Below are 20,521 nucleotides of genomic sequence, written 5' to 3'. Positions count from 1 at the left end.
AGCAGTAACATTACAGGTTTCAATGTTAGATGCATTCAAACAAAAACTACTATATCCTTATAAGAAATAATCTTTTGATACTAAATCTAGTTATGATGCCTTGACCGACCTGAAATTGTAGAGTAGGCTGAAATGCTGGTATTAGAGTTGGGGGTCACTGCCACCAGGCTTCAACTGTGACATTCTTAAATAACAGTTATGCATGATTTGCTGAGGGTTTTGTTGTTTGTTTCTTGTCAGTAGCAGCTAGAATGGAAGGAGAGCCAAAGCTGGACCTTTTACTGATCGCATACTCCTGAAGTTCAACAATGGCAGTACCCAGGCAATTTGATGTGGTTGGCATATGTCTTCAAGTGAACTGTGAAGTCATCCCATATAACATGTGACTTTATTGTTCATGTATGTTTAATTTTAAAATTATTATTTTATGTGTATGAGTGTTTTGCCTGCATGTATACATGTGAACCATGTGAGTACCCATATGAAGGCAAAAGATGAAATCAGATCCCCTGGAACTGGAGTTACAGATGTGAGAACCATATGGGTTGGGTGCTGGGAACTGAACCTGGGTCCTCTGGAAAAGCAGCCAATGCTCTTAATTGTGGAGCCATCTCTTCAGCCCTTCATAATTTTTGAATGAATAAACTGAGGTTTAAAAGTTTAACTAACTTGCCCAGTTAGTAAATGACAGGGCATTAACGCTTAGATCCACTTGGAATTAAGTCTGTCATCATAAGTCATAGGTCACTGAACACATACTAGGTGCAGAGTAAGTGACAGCTGTCCTAGAGAGGGAAAGGCCTTTAATTCTGTTTTCTGATTTTTTTTAACTGATAAAGTATGCCACTGTAAAGTGCTGCACCAAAGCATCCCACCACAGAATTATGTTGAGTTTCAGTCTAGAGAGTTGGCTCAATGCTTAAGAGTATGTGTGGCACCCATATGACGGCTCAGTCATTGAGCCAACTCTCTATCCTGAAAATCAGCATAATTTGTGATGTCCTAGAAAATTCAATGTGCTTTACTGGCCTCTGTGGGCACCGAAAAGGTGCACAGTGTACATACATATATGCAGGCAAAACACCCAGACACATAAAAATAATACAAATAAATTTTTAGAAATCATGCTGATTTTGAACCTCTATTTCTTTCCCAATCTTCCCCTTTCATCACGTACTTATTTAATATTTATTTTCATAAATAATTTTGGGGAATCTCTCTCTTCCTCTCTCCCCACACTGCCATGTGGGTGTGTGTTTTTGGGGAGGGAGTGATGTTTCCAGGGAAATTCACACACACACACACACACACACACACACACACACACACACACACACACACTCCCAGAGAGGGAGGGAAGAGGATGGGATGGGAGGAGGGAGGAGGGGGTTGAGGATCAGGCTCTCACTGTGCATTTCTGACTGGCATGGAACTTGATATATAGACCAAGCTGGCCGCAAACTCAGAGTTCAGCCTGCTTGTGCCTCCTGAGTGCTAGAATCAAAGGCACGCATCAAAGGTGTGCACCCAACACCCAAGTTTACTTTAACAAATATTATTGAGTTTTTATCTTATCTTTTTCTTTTTTTGAGACTTTATCTTATACAAGGCCTGGCTCTAGTTTCTGGGGAAAGAAGAGTTGAAAACAAGGAAGCTCAACATTGACCGCAAAAGTCACACCAGGCATATCCAGCTGTGGTCGCTCTAGAAGGACAATTGCTACGGTTGCCAGGTGTTTTCCTCTCTTTGTAGCAAATGCCTTTAAGCAAAATGTGCGCCGTAACAGTTACTTTTAATGCATAAAGAGAACTCATGTGAACAAAACTTCTGATTATTTCTTCTCTAATACAATTAAATATTTTCTATTTTCTACAACTGAGAAATTAAAATTGTGGCTATTTTTAAATAGTAGAGAACTCCTTGAACGTATTCATGTCTCTGTCTCAAGGCTGATTTAGTGCCGAGCATATATTATCTGACGTAGGATGGTGATCTCTTACTCTTCGGGAACAGATGTTTCTCTCTGCCTGGCATGAGTTTGACAAGCATTAGGCCACAGTTCTTGAGTTCCTGAAAGGCTTCCTGGCATCAAATGCTGCTTCTGAGTAGGAACTTCACAATGGCCTGCTTTGCAAAGCTCCACACTCAACCTCTCCCTGGCCAATGGCTGCCCAAGGCTTGACCTGATGACAGGCATAGGAGTTTTCTAATATAAAAATCTGAGATAAGGGATGTGATTCTTACCTTTTGACGGACTTCTTTGGGCTTCTTTTTATATATTGTGAATTTATAAGAATCCTTGGCAAAACTCTGAGAACTCAAGGTCTGTGCCTCAAGGCTTTTGTGTTTTTGTAAAATCTCAGGCTGCAGTGGTGACCACTTCTAGATCCCTGTTGCTAATTGACAGCATGATGGGAAATCATCTTAAAACCAGACATGATTCCTACCTCATTAGCTCTTCTAGGCGTACATTCCACCCTTTCCTTTTCTTTGTTCACAGTTACAAATCATTCTTTACTTATGACATCTTTGCAGCTTCGAACTTACCCTTGAAGTTGTACCAGTTTTCAGATTTGAAAATAATATTAACCAGCAATCATAACTTGGCTAACAAGCCATGTTGGCCCCCTGAGGTGACTGAGGTCAGCTTGGGAAGCATAAATTAACAAGATGAAAAATCACCATACCCAAGAGTTAAGTTCCATCAGGGCTATTCCACTGGTGCAGCTTCCCTAAGGACCATGTTTTAGTTCACTTGTTCATGTTTTCAGTGATGAGGTCAGTTGGGGACAACCTAAATTACTGTTTCCACTTAGCTTACCTGAAAAATCATTAGCTTGTTTCTTATTGCTTTTAAAGGTTTAAATTGGGTACACAAATTTTCAAAACAAGGTTTGAGGCAATATAAAAGACTGGCTAGGTCTGATGCTGGGAATATGCTGGCTCAGTTGGCAAAGTGTTTGGGAGTCTTGATTCCCAGCGCCCAGAAAAAAAGTTGAGGTGAAACACTTGTAATCCAAGCACTAAAGGCAGAGACAAAAGAATCTCTGTTGCTGGCCAGCCAGTCTAGCCAAGCTGGAAACTTAAATGTTGTCTAGAAAAAAAGGCAGTCATAGAGGAAGACAATGGATGTCAACCTCTGGTAAACACACACACACACCCCAAAAGGTCTGGATTCAGATATTTTTTAATTAAAATTTTTGCTCAGATGCCCACCAGTTGTATGCTTTTGAGTAAGTGACTTATCCTTTTAAACCCTCAGTTTCCTAATTTGCAAATTAGAAGCAATACTACTCCCCTCCCTCAAGGGCTAGTTCTGGAGACAGACTAAGATAACACATGCACGATGCTAAAATCACAAGACATAGCGCACTATTAGCTCTATTACAATTGCTATGCTCTTCAGAGAGAACACTGTAAAATTCCTATGGTGCAGAGAATGTTGAGAATTGTTTATGTAATCTAATCCCATTTCCAATATGGATATTCATCTACACTATTCTGGGCAGAAATTAACCCAGTCATCCATTAATGGGAAATGAAATAAGAGGAGAAGGAAGGAAGACTTAAAAATATTCCTAGAGAATTATCGTCAGATACAGAACAAAACTTTAGGGAAAACTTGATGATAACCATGAGATCTGACAAACAACTTCACTTCCTTAGTGTGTATGTGTATGTATGTATGTACAAACACATGCTAAGATGGTCCCTGATTTACAATGGTTCAAATTATGATTTTTCAACTTAAGATAGCACAAAAATCTAAAATACAAATTGAACTGAAATTTGAAATTTTAAGGTTCATTTCTTCTCAGGCAAGCAGTTTATAGCAAGTACTATATTGAAACAGTCACTAAAAAAAAATCCCAACCAAAAAAAGTCCAAGGCCTGATGGTTTCAGTGCAGAATTCTACCAGAAGTTCAAAGAAGAACTAATACCGATATTCTGCAAATTGTCCCACATCATAAAAGCAGAAGGAACACTGCCAAACTCGTTTTATGAGGCTACAGTTACCCTGAAACCCAAACCATACAAAGAAGCAATAAGAAAGAGAATTACAGACCAATCTCCCTCATGAACATTGATGCAAAAATACTCAATAAAATACTGGGAAACGAATCCAAGAACACATCATAAAAATCATTTACCATGATCAAGTAGACTTCATCCTAGAAGATGGTCACCATATGAAAATCTATCAATGTTATCTATCATATAAATAAACTAAGAGAAAAAAACAACATGACCATCTCATTAGAAGCTAAAAAAGACTGACAAAATCCAAAATCCCTTCATGATAAACGTCTTGGAGGGATCAGAGATACAAGGAACATTTCTAAACATAATAAAGGAAATATACAGGAAGCCAATAACAAAATCAAACTAAATGGAAAGAAACTCAAAGCAATTCCACTAAAATCAGGAACAAGACAAAGCTGTCCATTCTCTCCATATCTATTCAATATAGTACCCTAGCATATATCTCAACACCATAAGTGCTGGGTCATTTTTGTGTTAAGTTGTGTTGCCCATCGTGGGGTCGCACTCACCTTGATGATTGCTTTGCCCTGGTACCAGTTGCCCAACGTTGGGTGACAGTTGTTAGGCCTTCTTAGCCTTCTTATTCCCTAGGGAAAGGTGAGTATGCTATCCACCAGTTCTGTAGCCCCATGATGCAGGACAATCAGATGCAAAAGGGAGTCAAGTCAAAGCAGGAACTCAGTTTATTACTGTGAGTGTCAGCTTATATAGGTTAAGTGATATGGTGTGATGGAGGGTACCTCCAGCCAATAAGAGGCAGCCAAGCCCTCCCTCTGGCTAGATGGGCCTCTACCTAGTTTTTGCTGTTTCATTCTTACTGAGTTCCCTCAAACTTGAGCTAGGCTTTTATCTGTCCTAAATGAGGTACAGGCCCTGAGAAAATTTTGGCTCAACATCCATCCATTTGCATGCAGATTTCAAAATGTCATTGTTTTTTACTGCTGAGTAGTACTCCATTGAATAAATGTACTACATTTTCTTTATTCATTCTTCTGTTGAGGGTTGTCTAGGTTGTTTCCAGGTTCTGGCTATTACAAATAATGCTGCTATGAACATAGTTGAACAAATGTATTTGTAATATGATTGAGCATCCTTTGGGCATATGCCCAAGAGTGGTATTACTAGATCCTGAGGTAGGTTGATTCCCAATTTTCTGAGAAACAGCTATACTGATTTCCAGAGTGATTGTACAAGTTTGCATTCCCACCAGCAATGAAGGCATATTCCCTTTACTCCACATCCTCTCCAGCAAAAACATTGATGTTTTTGATCTTGGTCATTCTAACTGGTGTAAGATTGTATCTCAGAGTTGTTTTGATTTGCATTTCCCTGATGGCTAAGGACGTTGAACATTTACTTAAGTGTCTCTCATCCATTTTGGATTCTCCTGTTGACAATTCTCTGTTTAGATCTGTACTCCATTTTTGAAAATTGGATTATTTGGAATTTTGATGTCCAATTTCTTGAATTCTTTATATATTTTGGAGATCAGTCCTCTCTCTGATGTGGGGTTGGTGAAGATCTTTTCCCATTCATTAGGCTGCCTTTTTGCCTTATTGACTGTGTCCTTTACTTTACAGAAGCTTCTCAGTTTTAGAAGGTCCCATTTATTTATTGTTCTCAGTGTCTGTGCTACTGGTGTTATATTTAGGAAGTAGTCCTCTGTGCCCATGAATTGAAGGCTACTTCCTAATTTCTCTTCTCTCAGGTTTAGTGTGGTCGGATTTATATTGAGGTCTTTAATCCATTTGTACTTGAGTTTTGTGTGTGGTGATAGATATGGATCTATTTTCTTTCTTCTACAGGTCGACATCCAGTTATGCCATCACCATTTGTTGAAGATGCTTTCTCTTTTCCATTGTATAATTTTAGCATCTTTGTCAAAAATCAGGTGTTCATATGTGTGTGCTTTAATATCCAGGTCTTTGATCCGATTCCATTGGTCAACCTATTTGTTTTCATGTCAATACCAAACTGTTTTCATTACTGTAGCTTTATAGTAGAACTTGATGTTAGGGATGGTGATGCCTCCAGAAGTTCCTTTATTGTACAGGACTGTTTTAGCTAACCTGTTGTTTTTTTTTCCATATGAAGTTGATTATTGTTTTTTCAAGGTCTGTGAAGGTGTTGGGATTTTGATGGGGATTGCATTGAATTAATAGATTGCTTTTGGTAGGATTGTTATTTTTATCATGTTGATCCTACCTATTCAAGAACATGGGAGATCGTTCCATTTTCTGGTATTTTCTTCAATTTCTTTCTTCAAAGACTTTAAGTTCTTGTCGAATAGGTATTTCACTAACTACCTGTTACCCTAAGATATTTTGTGTTATTTGTGAAGGGTGATGTCTCTCTGATTTCTTTCTCAGTTGTTTTTATCATTTGTATATAGGAGGGCTACTGATTTTTTTTTTTTGAGTTGATCTTGTATCCTGACACAGTAGTGGAGGTATTTATCAGCTGTAGAAGTTCTCTAGTAGAAGTTTTTTGGGGTCACTTATGCATACTATCATATCATATGCTAATAAAGAAAGTGTAACTTCTTCCTTTCCAATTTGAATCCCCTTGATCTCCTTTGCTGTCTTATTGCTTTAGCCAGAACTTCAAAAACTATGTTGAATAAATAAAGAGAGTGGGCACCCCTGTCTTGTTCCTGATTTTAGTGGGATCAATTTGAGTTTCCATTTAATTTGGTCTTGGCTGTTTGTTTGCCATATATTTCTTTTATTATGTTTAGATATGTTCCTTGTATCCCTGATATCCTCAAGAAAACCTTTGTCATAAAAGGGTGTTGGATTTTATCAAAAGCTTTTTCAGCATGTAATGAGATGATCATATGGTTTTTCTTTCAGTTTATTTACATGGTGGATTACATTGATAGATTTTCAGATGTTGAACCATCTCTGCATCTCTGGGATGAAGCTGACTTGATCATGGTGGATGATATTTTATGTGTTCTTGGATTTGTTTGTCAGTATTTTATTATTTTTGCATCTATGTTATGAATGAGATTTGTCTGTAATTCTCTTTTTTGGTTGAGTCTTTCTGTGGTTTTGGTATCAGGGTACCTTTAGCTTCATAAAAAAGTTTGGCAATGTTCCTTCTATTTCTATTATGTGGAGCACTTCAAGGAGTATAGGTATTAGCTCTTCTTTGAAGTTCTAATAGAATTATGCACTGAAACCATCCACCCCTGGTATTCCCTTGGTTTGGAGGCTTTTGATGACTGCTTATATTTCTTTGCAGGTTATAGGTCTATTTTAATTGTTAATTTGATGTTGATTTAATTTTGGTATGTGGTATCTATCTAGAAAATTGTTCATTTCTTTTACATTTTCCTATTTTGAGGAGTACAGGTTTTGGTAGTATGACCTAATGATTCTCTGGATTTCTTCAGTGTATGTTGCTATGTCCTCCTTTTCATTTTTTATTTGTTAATTTGGATGTTCTCTTTCTGTTTTTTGATTAGTTTGGATAAGGGTTTGTCTATCTTGTTGATTTTTTCAAAGAATAAGCTCTTTGTTTCAGTGATTCTTTGTATTGTTTTCTTTGTTTCTATTTTATTGATTTCAGCCCTCAATTTGATTAATTTTTTTTCTTCTACCCCTCCTTGATTAGTCCGCTTCTTTTTGTTCTGTTAAGTCACTAGTGTGAGATTTCTCCACTTTCTTCATGTAGGCACTTAGTGCTATAAACTTTTCTCTTAGCATTGCTTTCATGCTGTTCAATAGGTTTGTGTACACTGTGCCTTCATTTTCGTTGAATTCTAGGAAGTCTTTAATTTCTTTATTTCTTCCTTGACTCAGGTGGTTCAATTGAGCACTGTTCAATTGCCATTCCTGTAATTCTGTAATTAGTGTTGTTGTTAAATTCTAACTTTAAACCATGGTTATCCAATAAGATGCAAGGGGTTATTTTTTGTATATATTGAAGTTTGCTTTGTTACCAAGTATGTGGTCAATTTTAGAGAATGTTCAATGAGGTGCTGAGGAGGAGATATATTCTTTTATTTTAAAATTGTTTTTATTGAGCTATATATTTTTCCTTCTCTCTCCTCCTCTTTTACCTTTCTCATGTTCCACATGCTCTCAATTAACTCAGGAGATCTTGTCTTTTTCTACTTCCCATGTACACTAGATTCATGCATGTCTCTTTTGCTGTGCAGGTTCTCTGGGATTGTGAATTGTAGGTTTTTTGTTTGCTTTATGTCTAAAAACCACTTTTGAATGCGTGCATATGATATTTGTCTTTCTTGGTCTGGGTTACCTCACTCAATAAGATGTTTTCTAGATCCACTCATTTGCCCACAAATTTCAAGATGTCATTAAGTTTTTTTCTGCTGTGTAGTACTCCATTGTGTAAATATTTTCCTTATCCATTATTTGATTGAGGGCATTTAGGTTGTTCCCAGCTTCTGGCTATGACAAGCAATGTTGCTTTTTAGTTTGCTGAATGAATTCTTGTATTGCCACCTACCCATCTCTTCCTCCAGTAGGTGCCAGCAGTGTCTTTCCTTCTTGGTCCAGTCCTTGCAGTGACTGTCTGTGTCTTTGGGAACTGTTCTGTGATGTCTGCTCTGTGATGTTGCTGTCTGTGTTTCAGGGAGCCACTGAGGTCTCTCTTGTCTGGCTCTTTTAGTCTTTTCTTTTGGTTTGCTCTCTTGGTCCTCTCTGTGCAGTCACAGCCTGTGCTTCAGAGTTCCTCTCTTGGTCCTCTCTTGTGTAGTTGCAGCTTGTGTTTCAGAGTTCCTCAGGGGTTGCACAGGTGGGGGGTGGGGGTGCAGGTGATAGGAGGGTTTGGTGGTAGACTGAAACTTGTAGCTGGCAGGGTCTGATTGGTCAGGTGGGGGTGTTGAAGCAGCTTACCTGTAGGAAGCTTGCCTATTGACTGGCTAGAGAAGCTGAGGCTAGTGGGGGAGGGGGTCTAGGGTTTTGCCCTGGTATGGACGCCCTAGAGAGTGGGGTGCCCCGCTGGGTGAGTGGTTACTCACCTCTTGGTCCTTTCCTTGAATTTGCAGCCTGTGTTTCAGAGTTCCTCTGAAGTAACAGGAGATAGGTGGGTTTGGGGGCAGAGTAGGACTTGTAGTGTGAAGGGTCTGATAGATGGGGTTGTCAGTTTTGACTCTTAAAAATGCAAGTGTTTATAGTTACACATTCCCTTATAGAACTGCTTTTAATGCTTCCTAGAGGTTTTGTTGCATTGTGTTTTCATTTTCTTTTTTCAAGAAAATTTTAATTTCTTTCTTCTTTGACCTATTTATTATTTAGAAATATATTGTTTAATCTGCATGCATTTTAGACTTACTAGAGACTCATTTGCTGTTGATTTTAAATTTTATGGTATTGTGGTCAGATAAAATACATGGTGTTACTTAAATTTTTGTGAATGTCTAAGATTTGTTTTGTGTCTCAGGATGTGATATATTTTGGAAAACCTTCCATGACCTGCAGAATAGTGTGTACACTCTTTGACTGAGTAGAACGTATAGTCTTTGATGTTTGATTGTAATACTGGGTAGTCATCTGCCTGCATATGATTCAAGCTTGGAACAATAAGTATTGAGAAGCCTTAACTTGCTTTGGGCTGGAACTGAGTTCTAACAGAGTTTTTCATCTGTCTTTTGATTGTAGCACCATAAAGATGCACAGGGATTCTCAGGAAGGAAGGACTGCAGCACACCTTGATGATCAATTCTGGTTCTCTTGGTTTTAGTGAAGAAATGTATGTTCAAAAACTAAAGTTCATACACTAAAATCTCATGAAATTCAGATTTTACTGTCTATAAATAAAGCTTCATTGGCACACAAACACATAGTTAGATTTAAGCAACTGAAACTATATTGGTGTTTTGGCACACATCTGCAATTTTAGCACTTGGTAGCAAGTACAAGAGGTTTACTGTGTCTGGGGATACCCTGAGTTACATAGTAAGTGTCGAGCTAGACTGACCAACATAATGAGCTCCTATGTGAAAAACTAAAACCAAAGGAAAAATATGAATGCTAAAGAGTTTAATTGACTTTGGAATAATATTCAACGTTTGTTTATATCCTTCAATCCCACAGATTTTAGCAAGATTTACTCACAGTCTCAGTGGTTTAGGAATGGGTTCCAAACAGTGAAAATGTAAACGAGAATTAGATGAATCAACTTGATAATTTTTTTTGGTGCCTTAATATATCAGAACAAGACAAACAAGATGGCATAATAGAAAATAGTTTATTTATACTAGAAACATTTAGGGTGGCAACAAGCAGAAGTTACTTCTCTATTCCATTAGAAGGTCCAAGTCTTTTCCTGAGCCTCCTCATGGCTGACTTTATCTCCTGGTTCCTCAGAGTGTAGGTCAAAGGGTTGAGCAGAGGGGAGATGACTGTGAAGGTGACAGAGATGGCTTTGTCTGTGGGGAGGGCAGTGAATGGCCGGGCATAGACATAGATGCAGGGCACAAAGTGTAGGGTGATCACAGTGATGTGGGAGGTGCAGGTGGAAATGGCTTTCTTCCGTCCCTCTCCTGAATGAGACCGTAGCAATAATAATATGACCATGTAGGACACTAGGAGCATGAAGAACCACAGTGTGTTGAGCATCCCGTTATTGGAAATCATCAGCAGCTCCAGAACAAAGATGTCTGTGCAGGCAAGTTTGATGACCTGGGGGACATCACAATAGAAAGTATCAAGAACATTGGGTCCACAAAATGGAAGTGTCAGCAAGAGAGAAATCTGCACGATGGAGTGGGCAAAGCCTCCCACCCAGGAGCCCACTATTAACCCCATGCAACGGCCTCTGCTCATGATGGTCACATAATGGAGGGGCTTGGAGATGGCCACATATCGATCTAGAGCCATCACTGACAGAGAAATCACATCTACTCCTCCAATAAGGTGGAAGAAGAACATCTGAGTGAGGCAGCCATTGAAGGAGATGGTCTTCCTGTCTGAGAGAAGGTCCACCAGGACCTTGGGTGCAGTGATGGAGGAAAAGCAGATGTCGGCAACAGACAAATTCCTGAGCAAGAAGTACATGGGGGTGTGAAGGCGCGGCTCACAGGTCACGGTGACCATGATGAGAAGGTTCCCCAGCAGAGTTGTCACATACACCATGAGAAAAAAAAGGAACAGCAGCACGCTAACTTCACGACTCTGGGTCAGGCCAAGGAAAATAAGTTCTTTGACCCTGGTGTAGTTTTCCATCTCCATCAAAACAGCCTCTCTCTTTGCTTTTTTGTGTTTCAAGCATCAGGCTGTTTCTCTTGATGTGCTAAGCTTCTAAGATGGAATTCAGAAGCTCCTTTTTATGGCCATAGCACCTGGAATAGATTGTTGTTCATAATTTAATATTGCAGTTAACTTGATAATCAAATTATCACAGAAAATCATTCAATATTTTTTCTACAGAGAGCAACATTGGAAAAGAAAATTCACTAGTAGTGTCACTTAGAATATTTATAATAAAAAAAATTTACCAAGGCTCATTTTGATTCTTTTGATATCAAACTTCCAATGGTCTAAGTAAATCTCTCTTTAAAAAACAATCAATTTGTTTCGCTTTAATGAAATCTTTATAATTCTTTTTGTCAGTTATTTTACTTGAGTGACAAAGATTTTGGCTTTCCTATCAAAAAGTAAAAGGACCACCATCAAGTTAACTTTCCTAATTTGTTATTATTATTATTATCAGTTATCTTCTACATTGTTCAGGGAGACTCCTGGATATGCTCATATGGAGATTCTGGAATTCCTTTGAACGATCATTTGTTTTCCACTAAGCGTGGGGTTTATGTGCTTTGTGACAGGCAGCGCTGAACCCTCTGCCATGAGAGACTGGAGCGGTAGTCTCACCCCCTTCTCATTCTGTCATTAACTAAGTGAGTGATGAAACTCTGACTGTGAACTGTGAGCTGTCAACAGCATCAGGATCAGTATTGGTTTGAGCAAGCAGGGAAGAGGAAACTGTGTGTGTGTGTGTGTGGTGTGTGTGTGTGTGGGGGGTTTGTGGGGTTTGTGTGTATGTGTGTGTGCATGAAAGTGGGGGGAGACTCATGTGAGATGCTCTAGGAATGAAACAGGATGAAGCTTCCTGGGTCTGAACACAGGTTTCTAATTTCAGTCTCTGTCAAAAACATAGAAATCAAGTTGGGCATGGTGCTGCTTGCCTTTAATCCCAGCCTTTTGGAGGCAGAGGCAGGTGGATCTCTGTTAGTTTGAGGTACAGAGTGAGTTCCGGGACAGCCAAAAATACACAGAAAACCTTGTCTCGAATAAACAAAACAAAAAACAACCATCACCACCACCACCACCTCCATCACCACCACCACCACCACCACCACCACCACCACCACCACCACCACCACCACCACCACCACCACCACCAATAAAAACCCACAGGAATCAACTAGAAACCTACTCTCCCCTCCTCTGTTCCTGCTTCCTTTCTCCAGTGGGCATCATCAGCAGACTCATTTGTAAGTTTTGGGAAGAAACAGTCACGATGACCTCAAGAGTCCATTTATCTCGAGCCTCAGTTGTCTGGTGAATAGTTCTTTTATGTATTCTCGAGGAAGCAGCTTTCATTTAGTACCAGTTGAGGAAGACGAGATGAAAAGAGACTATACTTCCACCTAATTGCAGCAGTTGCATGTTGGGACTCAGCTTTAAATGTACTTATATCTAGCTCCAAGGCCATTCTACTTATTGGAACAATCACTCTTTGAGCATTCAATAAGTAGGAGTTACTTCTTCATCTCAATTTTAGTGTAAATATACTAGAAAAATATTTCCTGACAGGCTATTTAACTGAAAAGTCAAGGAGTTTCCAGATAAACTTGGGTACATCATAGACACTCCACTTTCTCACACATCTGCAGCACCCCTAAGACTGAGCACCAAAACCTGATATTCAAAATATAGAAGTTGACTCCCCCAGATTAGTTTTGATTGTATTTCTGACATTGAGTTTATTAGGAATTTAAAAAGCATACACCTACTCGATATACCCTTTAGTCTTTTCTCACACGGTTTTTGGGCCCTCTCAGGACAGTTGGCGCTTGACTTATGCTAGCTATGTCACACACAAGTGCAGCCCAGGTCTTATTCTGGCCATGTTCAGTCTGATGGAAATACAAATATTTAAGGGTATCGACAGCCATGGGGTCCAACCACTGATGCCCCAGTGTCATAGAATCACTGTAGGGCTCTCTTTTGGGCTGTTATAGGAAACTTTAAACTTTAGCAGTGGAGATAAAAATTTGTCACTGTCTGGATAAATGGCAATGCCAGAGGCAGAGAAATAATGCCAATAACTGGTGAAATGTCACAGCCCCACAGAAAGCATCAAGAAAAGCAGTGCAGTGGATTGGTGGGCGTGGGGAGTGTGGCGTGAAAGGAGACCTTTATTAGTAACATCTTTCCTTGTCTCATTACATCATCAATAAATATTTCATTATTGAATCCCATGGCTCTTAGGTGCTGTCACCTCAGTGAATGACTGATCTAAGCATACTATCTATTGGGCATGCTTTTCATGAGAGGAAGATTGTATAAGCTGAAGGAGATGCAGTCAGAATGGAGACACATTGTTCTTTTTTTCTCCCAATTCAACACATGTATCTTTACATTTTTGTATTACAAAGTTATTTGAGAAAATCTGAAGAATTGCATTTATTGGAAAACACTTTTTGCATTGATTTTAACATGTAGCAGCCACACATTAAACAATCGAAAAGCTTTCAACACTTGTCTAATGCCTTGTCTCAGAACCAGGCTACTTTATGAATTCTTTTTAACAGTAAGGCCCCTTCCAGTACTTGCCACCTACCTTTGTCAGTGAGAAGACTGTCCTTGGTCTGAAATACTTAATATTCCTGGAAAGTATTTAAAGTTAAACACAACGACAACATCTCTATTTCAATTTGCACACAACCCTAGCTAGGAGCTGAGTATCTTTACCTATTGCCTTTACCTTAAAAACTCAGATAAAATGATATGATATTAGATCCAGGGTACAGCAACTGTTGATATTAATCTTTGAAAGATGTGTCTGAAGGTAAAGCCCTTTGCATGATTGAATATTAGTATCCTTGCTCCATTTGCCTTGACAGCAAACTCAAAGAGTCACATCTTTAAGGTTCTTCTGCTGTGTTCCTGTCTTATATTCAAATCCCTCAGCCTCAGGCTTAATGTAAGTCTGGCAAAGGGAGTATCATTGGACAAGAAAGCAGAAGTAACTTACTGTAGCTTTGACCACACAATTTTAAGGGGGTCATTAAAATGTTATCAAAACACGTAGGTGCACATATACACACATACTGACTTATGTTGGCTTGTGTTCAAAGGCTTTAGAGGCAATACAAGAAATCTCTTTGGTTTTTATCTTTAACATTTGCACTGGGTTCCTGTGTCATGTCCTGGTCCCTTAGTGTCAGGCTTATTATGAGAGCTAAGTATAGTTGAGTAAGTAAGTGGAAACCAACTGGCTAGTTCCTCCGCTGCTGGTGGAGTTCCAGTGGGGATTATTAAATTGTTGCAATGCATGTGTAAACACCCATGTGTAAACAGGGACAATCATGGAAAAAGGCAATTATTCAAGCTAGCAAGGCAGAAATTTATTCTAAAAATTAAAATTTATTCTGCCTACGAAGGCAGAAATTTATTCTAAAACTTAAGAAGCTCTTTGTTAAAACATGCCAGTCCATATGTCTAAAATAGTTCAGTGTCAATGTCTTTGGAAGTATAAAATATTGTATATTTGAATGGTCATATTTCTTTTTTAAAGTCATTTTTATATGCATTGGTCTTTTGCTTGCATGGACATCTGTGTGAGGATGCCTGACCCATTGGAACTGGAGTTATAGATGAGCTACATGAGGTACCACGTGGGTGCTGGGAATTGAACCTGGGTTTTCTAGAAGAGCATCTAGTGCTCTTAACCACTGAGCCATCTCTCCAGCCCCTAATTGCCCATATTTCTTTCATGGATAAAGTCAAGAAATTAGAAAGACATAACTGGACCTCAAGTACTTTCATACCATTTAATTTCCTCATCAAGCAGAGAATAATATGACTCTTGAGACTGGATGTCCACCTCTTCTGGGTGCCATTGAGGAGACTTAGAAAGGCATGCCTACCAACTCTTTCCCATCATTATGCCATATAAACCAGCACTTTGGAGAGACCTAGACAGAACTACGTTTGCAAGTGGCAACACAGACAGCAACTGTCCACACAATAGCCGCTGCTTTGTATTAATGTACTGCTCCACACAATTGTGTGGTAAGATACAGTGCCCTGGAACACAGTTGAGACATGAATCTTTGGTTGTTCTTCCAAAGGCTATGAAGTCAGCTTTCCCAGAGGGATCAAGGTTAAATGAATCCTTAGCCCTTCTTTTCCTGTTTCTGCTATCATGTGATAACATAAACGAAAAGTAAATGAAAAGCAGCAGATACAAAGAGAAGACAGGGACTAATACAGGGTAGAGATAAGTGTGACCTTGCAAAAAAGCATATTTTAGATAATCACTATTCTCACAAAGTATAGAAGCTTTTTTATTTACTTGTCTTATTGTTGTGTCAAAATCCCTGACAAAAGTAACTTAAAGAAGGAAGGATATGTTGGGGAAGTCATGGCAGCAAGGAATAAGCAAAAATGTAAAATCTTGGGCTGGATAATAATAATAACAATAACATTAATAGCAAATAATAGCATTATTCCTGGACCTACATTTGATTCCCAGAACCCACACAGAGGCTCATGACCACCTGTAACTTCAGCCCCTGGGGATCCAATGGCCTCTTCTTGCCTCTGTGGGCACTACACATACAGATGTTTCACAGATGTAACAGGTAGGCAAACACTCATATACATTAAATAAATAAATACACAAACAAACAAAATAAATTTCTGGGGCTACAGAGATGACTCAGGGTTTAAGAGCACATATTAACTAATCTGGAGGATTTGAGTTCAATTCCTAGCATCCACGTTAGTTAGCTCACAACTACCTGAAAACGCAAGCTGCATGGGGGTCTGACTCCTGTGGTTTCTGCAAGCACCTGCACTTATGGACACACACACACACACACACACACGTATATAAAATTCAAAACAATAAAAATGGAATATTCATCAAGAGGATAATTGGTTTTTGGCCTTGGGTGACTAAGATTGACTTTTAATACATATAACTGATAATGAGAATATTGGTGGTTCATTGTCATGGATATTTTATCTATTTTTTTTTTTGGATTTTCGAGACAGCGTTTCTCTGTAGCTTTTTTTTGGTTCCTGTCCTGGAACTAGCTCTTCTAGACCAGGCTGGCCTCGAACTCACAGAGATCCGCCTGCCTCTGCCTCCCGAGTGCTGGGATCAAAGGCATGCGCCACCACCGCCCGGCTATTTTATCCATTTTTTATGGTGGTTGTAGCTATTCTGGTTTTATATTATCATATTACCTTTTAAAAATAATTTATTTTCTTTTATTTTATGTGCATTGGTGTTTTGCCTGCTTATATGTCTGTGTGAGGATGCCAGATCCCCTGGAACTGGAGTTACAGACAATTATAAACTGTCATGTGGGTGCTGGGAATTGAACCCTGGTCTTCTGGAAGAACAGGCAGTGCTCTTAACTGCTGAGCCATCTCTCCAGCCCCATCATATCATCTTTTTAAACTTAAATTTTGTTTTACTTTGTTTACTTGAGACAGGGTCTGATTATGTAGCCCTGACTGCCGTGGAATGTGCTATGTAATTCCGCTCGCCTGGAGCTCATAGAGATCTGACTGCTTCTCCCTCCAGAGCATGTGATTTAAAATGTGCATCATTGTGTCTGACTGTTCTTGTTTTTTTCATTAAGAATAGTGTTTGAGGGGTGCACCCAACCACTGAGACAGGGGGGCCGATCTATTGGGAGCTCACCAAGGCCAGCTGGACTGCTACTGAAAAAAACATGGGATAAAACCGGACTCTCTTAATGTGGTGGACAATGAGAGCTGACGAGAGGCCAAGGAGAATGGCACAGGAACTTTCATCTGGCGATGGATCGAGAGAGAGACAGAGACCCAATTTGGATCAACCGTCTGAGCTCTTAAGGTCCAAATGAGGAGCAGAAGGAGGGAAAACATGAGCAAGGAAATCAGGACCACGAGGGGTGCACCCACCCACTGTGACAGTGGAACTGATCTATTGGGAGCTCTCCAAGGCCAGCTGGACTGGGACTGAATAAGCATGGGTTGAAACTGGACTCTCTGAAAAAGGCGGACAATGAAGGCTGATGAGAAGCCAAGGACAATGGCACTAGGTTTCGATCCTAATACATGAACTGGCTTTGTGGGAGCGTAGCCTGTTTGGATGCTCATCTTCCTGGACCTAGATAGAAGTGGGAGGACCTTGGTCTTCATGTAGAGCAGGGAATTTGGACTGCTCTTCAGTATCGAGAGGGAGGGGGAGTGGACTAGGGGGAGGAGAAGTGGAGTGGGGATAGGGGGAGGGGAACAGGGGGAGGGGGCAATATGTGGGAGGAGGGGGAGGGAAATGGGAAACGGGGAGCAGTTGGAAATTTTAAGTAAAAAAGAATAAAAAAAAAAAGAATAGTGTTTGATAATTTAATAATGCACATACCATTACGATTATGAACATCCATTCCCTCTTATCTCCCTTCCACCCCAGTCAACTACACTATAAATTCCATTTTCCACGTTTGTGCCTTTTGTTTCGTGACCTATTAAGTTTAACCTGGGTCATTTGCATGATCATCAGTGTCAAGTATCTATCAGAGCCTGGTGGACTCACCAGGGTGCACATAAACAAAGACAGTGACTTCCTCTTCTTCTACCACCCATGAGAGCCAATAGTTTCCTAGGGAGGGGTAATGTTCCATGATCCCCACCATACCCACCCCAGTTTATGACTGGCTGTTGGAAGGACCAATAATGTTCTAGACTAGTGCAAGGAATAGCAGTTGCTGTCATTGCCTTATGATTGAAATTGTTGTGCCTTACCTAGAAGGCAGCATTTTTCAGCCTTTCTTCCCCTCATTGGCTTTTACCTTCTTTCTGCTCCCTCCCTCTTCTGTGATTTGCTCCCTTAACTTTAAAGGGTGGTATAAATGACCCATTTAAAGCTGAGACTTCACCTGCCACTCATTCTCAGCACCTTGAGAAGCCATGAATCTCTTACTTACTGCTCACTGGAAATAGATTCTTCTCTGATCATGATTAGAGGAGCAGTTGTCTATGGATATAAACAAAAATATTTAGAAGGGAGTTTAACATGTCAAATCAGCAAAGCATTAGTAATAATTCCACTCCCAGGGCCTATGATTGCCTCCACTTGGGTTTTGACCAGGTTCGCAATACCATGTAGGAATTCCTCCTTGTTTAAGCCAGGAGAGGTTGGTTACTTTGGCAACAGCCTCACCACTATTGTATGAGCGGGCACATCTTGATCGGCAGGCTAGTGTTTTAGGTTTCAGGCTTCAACGTTGTATAAGACTGTTAAGTTTGCTCCTCTAGAAGAATCCACATCACTTTCTTGTATTATGTGCAGTAGGCAGCAGGGAATGATCTTGTAGTTCAATTCCAGATTGATTTCACCATGTCCTACAATCTTGGTGCATGCTGTCTGCAGCAAAAGGATCATACCATGTAGTCATGGTGGGCAAACAAGGGTAATGTTAATGTCCTGTGTTGTTTTGGGAGCCTCTGAAGCTGTTCTAGCCTAACTCAAGGGGAGATACTCTGCAGCTGGAACTGGGATTTTCACTTCATCACTCATGGCTTCTGGAATTGGAAGTATTTACCCATGTAGGGTCCTTCTGTTCAAACTTAAAATGTGTTTTGAAAATTAGGTTATAGACTTACAGGTATCTATATATTCTCTTGTATATTTAGTTTGGTTTCTATCCACCTTACCTTTTCCTTCATCCATCTCATCTTCTTCCCTGTTGAAAGGAGGCCGCTTGTTGGTTCCTGACTGCTCAGACCTGAAACAGTCACACAGAAACTATATTATTTAAATCACTGCTTGGCCCATTAACTTTAGCTTCTTATTGGCTAACTCTTACATCTTAATTTAACCCATTTCTAGTAATCTGTATATCACCATGAGGCTGTGGCTTACCAGCTAAAGTTCTGGTGTCTGTCTCTAGTGGGGCTACATGGCTTCTCCCTGACTCTTCCTTCTTCCTCCCAGCATTCAGTTTAGTTTTCCCCACCCACCTCTATTCCCTGCGCAGACCCAAGACAGTTTATTAACAAATGGTATTCACAGAATACAGGGGGAATCCCACATCACTTCCCCATTTAAGCCTCATTAGCCCAGGATGCCCCTTCTAATTTCATTTCTACCATATATATCTCTTTAGGATGCTTTCTCTCCATTTCCTCAAACTGGATCTTTTGTAGTCTGTAGAAAGATTTCAAATTAAACATGAAGATAAATTAAAATACACATATAAAAGAGTAAGAGAATGTAATCTTTGTCTCTCTGGGTCTGGGTTATTTCACTAAGTGTAACTTTCCAGTCATCTCCATTTCTCTGAACATTACAATCTTTCTTCACGGTTGGATAAAATTCCAGTGTGTAAATGTGCCACATTTTTATTATCTGTTCATCATTTAGTGGGCATCTAGGTTGAGTCCATTTCCTAGCTAGAGGGCAGTAAAGAACATGGATGTGCAGGTGTCTCTATTGTAGGGTAGAGAGTATGTGTCTGGGAGTGGTACAGCTGGGTCATATGGCAGATCTATGTTTAGCTTTTTGATGATCTCCACACTGATGTCCAGAGTGATGGTACTAGTTCACACTCCTACCAGCAGTTAGTAAGGACTTCCCTACTTTGTTTCAGTACTTGTCACTTGATATCTTTTTTCTTTTCTTTCTTTTTTTTTTTAAAAAAAACTTGTTATTGATTCTTTATGAATTTCACATCATGCAGCCCAGTCCCACACATCTCCCTGTTCCTCTTTATCTGCCCTCCACCCATGTAAAACTCCCCCAACAAACAAATGAAATCTTGCTATGGAACTTGCAGTGTGTCACAGTGTGTCACACAGTACACTCTTTTGCCCATATAGCTTTCCTTGCAAATGTTCATTGCAAAGAGTCATTGGTCTGGTTCAAGACCTCTGGTTTCTGCTACATTATCAATATTGGATCCTTTCTGGGACTCCTTTTGATACCCTGTTGATGCCCTGTGTCATGGAGATCCTGCAGTTTTGGTTCTTCAGGGCTGGCCCCTTCACATGTTCCAGCAATTCTTAGATGGGGTAGATGGTAGCTGACTTGGTCAGCCTGCCTGTTTTTCTGTGCCCGCTCCACTCGGGCCAGCTCTCCTGCTTTGCCCAGGCCAAGGGCAGGGTCAGCACTTGAGTGTGGCAGTGGGCGAGGGGTGGGGCCATCTCTCCCACTTTTAGGTAAGCTCCGATGTGTGTATAGCTAGTAAGGTTTCTTTCCCATCATGTACGCGGCCCCTTC

At 39.9% G+C, this 20,521-nt stretch overlaps 1 protein-coding gene across 1 annotated transcript; it reads right to left on the bottom strand.

The window, feature by feature from the left end:
* Positions 1-10,305: 10,305 nt before the first annotated feature.
* Positions 10,306-11,247, bottom strand: LOC130880174 (olfactory receptor 4D10-like). The gene has a single exon (XM_057779106.1). The coding sequence runs from the start codon at positions 11,245-11,247 to the stop codon at positions 10,306-10,308; it is 942 nt and encodes a 313-aa protein (XP_057635089.1).
* Positions 11,248-20,521: the final 9,274 nt, after the last annotated feature.

This window comes from Chionomys nivalis, chromosome 8, assembly GCF_950005125.1.
Source record: "Chionomys nivalis chromosome 8, mChiNiv1.1, whole genome shotgun sequence".
Lineage (NCBI taxonomy): Eukaryota > Metazoa > Chordata > Mammalia > Rodentia > Cricetidae > Chionomys > Chionomys nivalis.
Note: the sequence above shows the minus strand (reverse complement) of the source record. Positions and strands in the feature narration are given on the sequence as shown.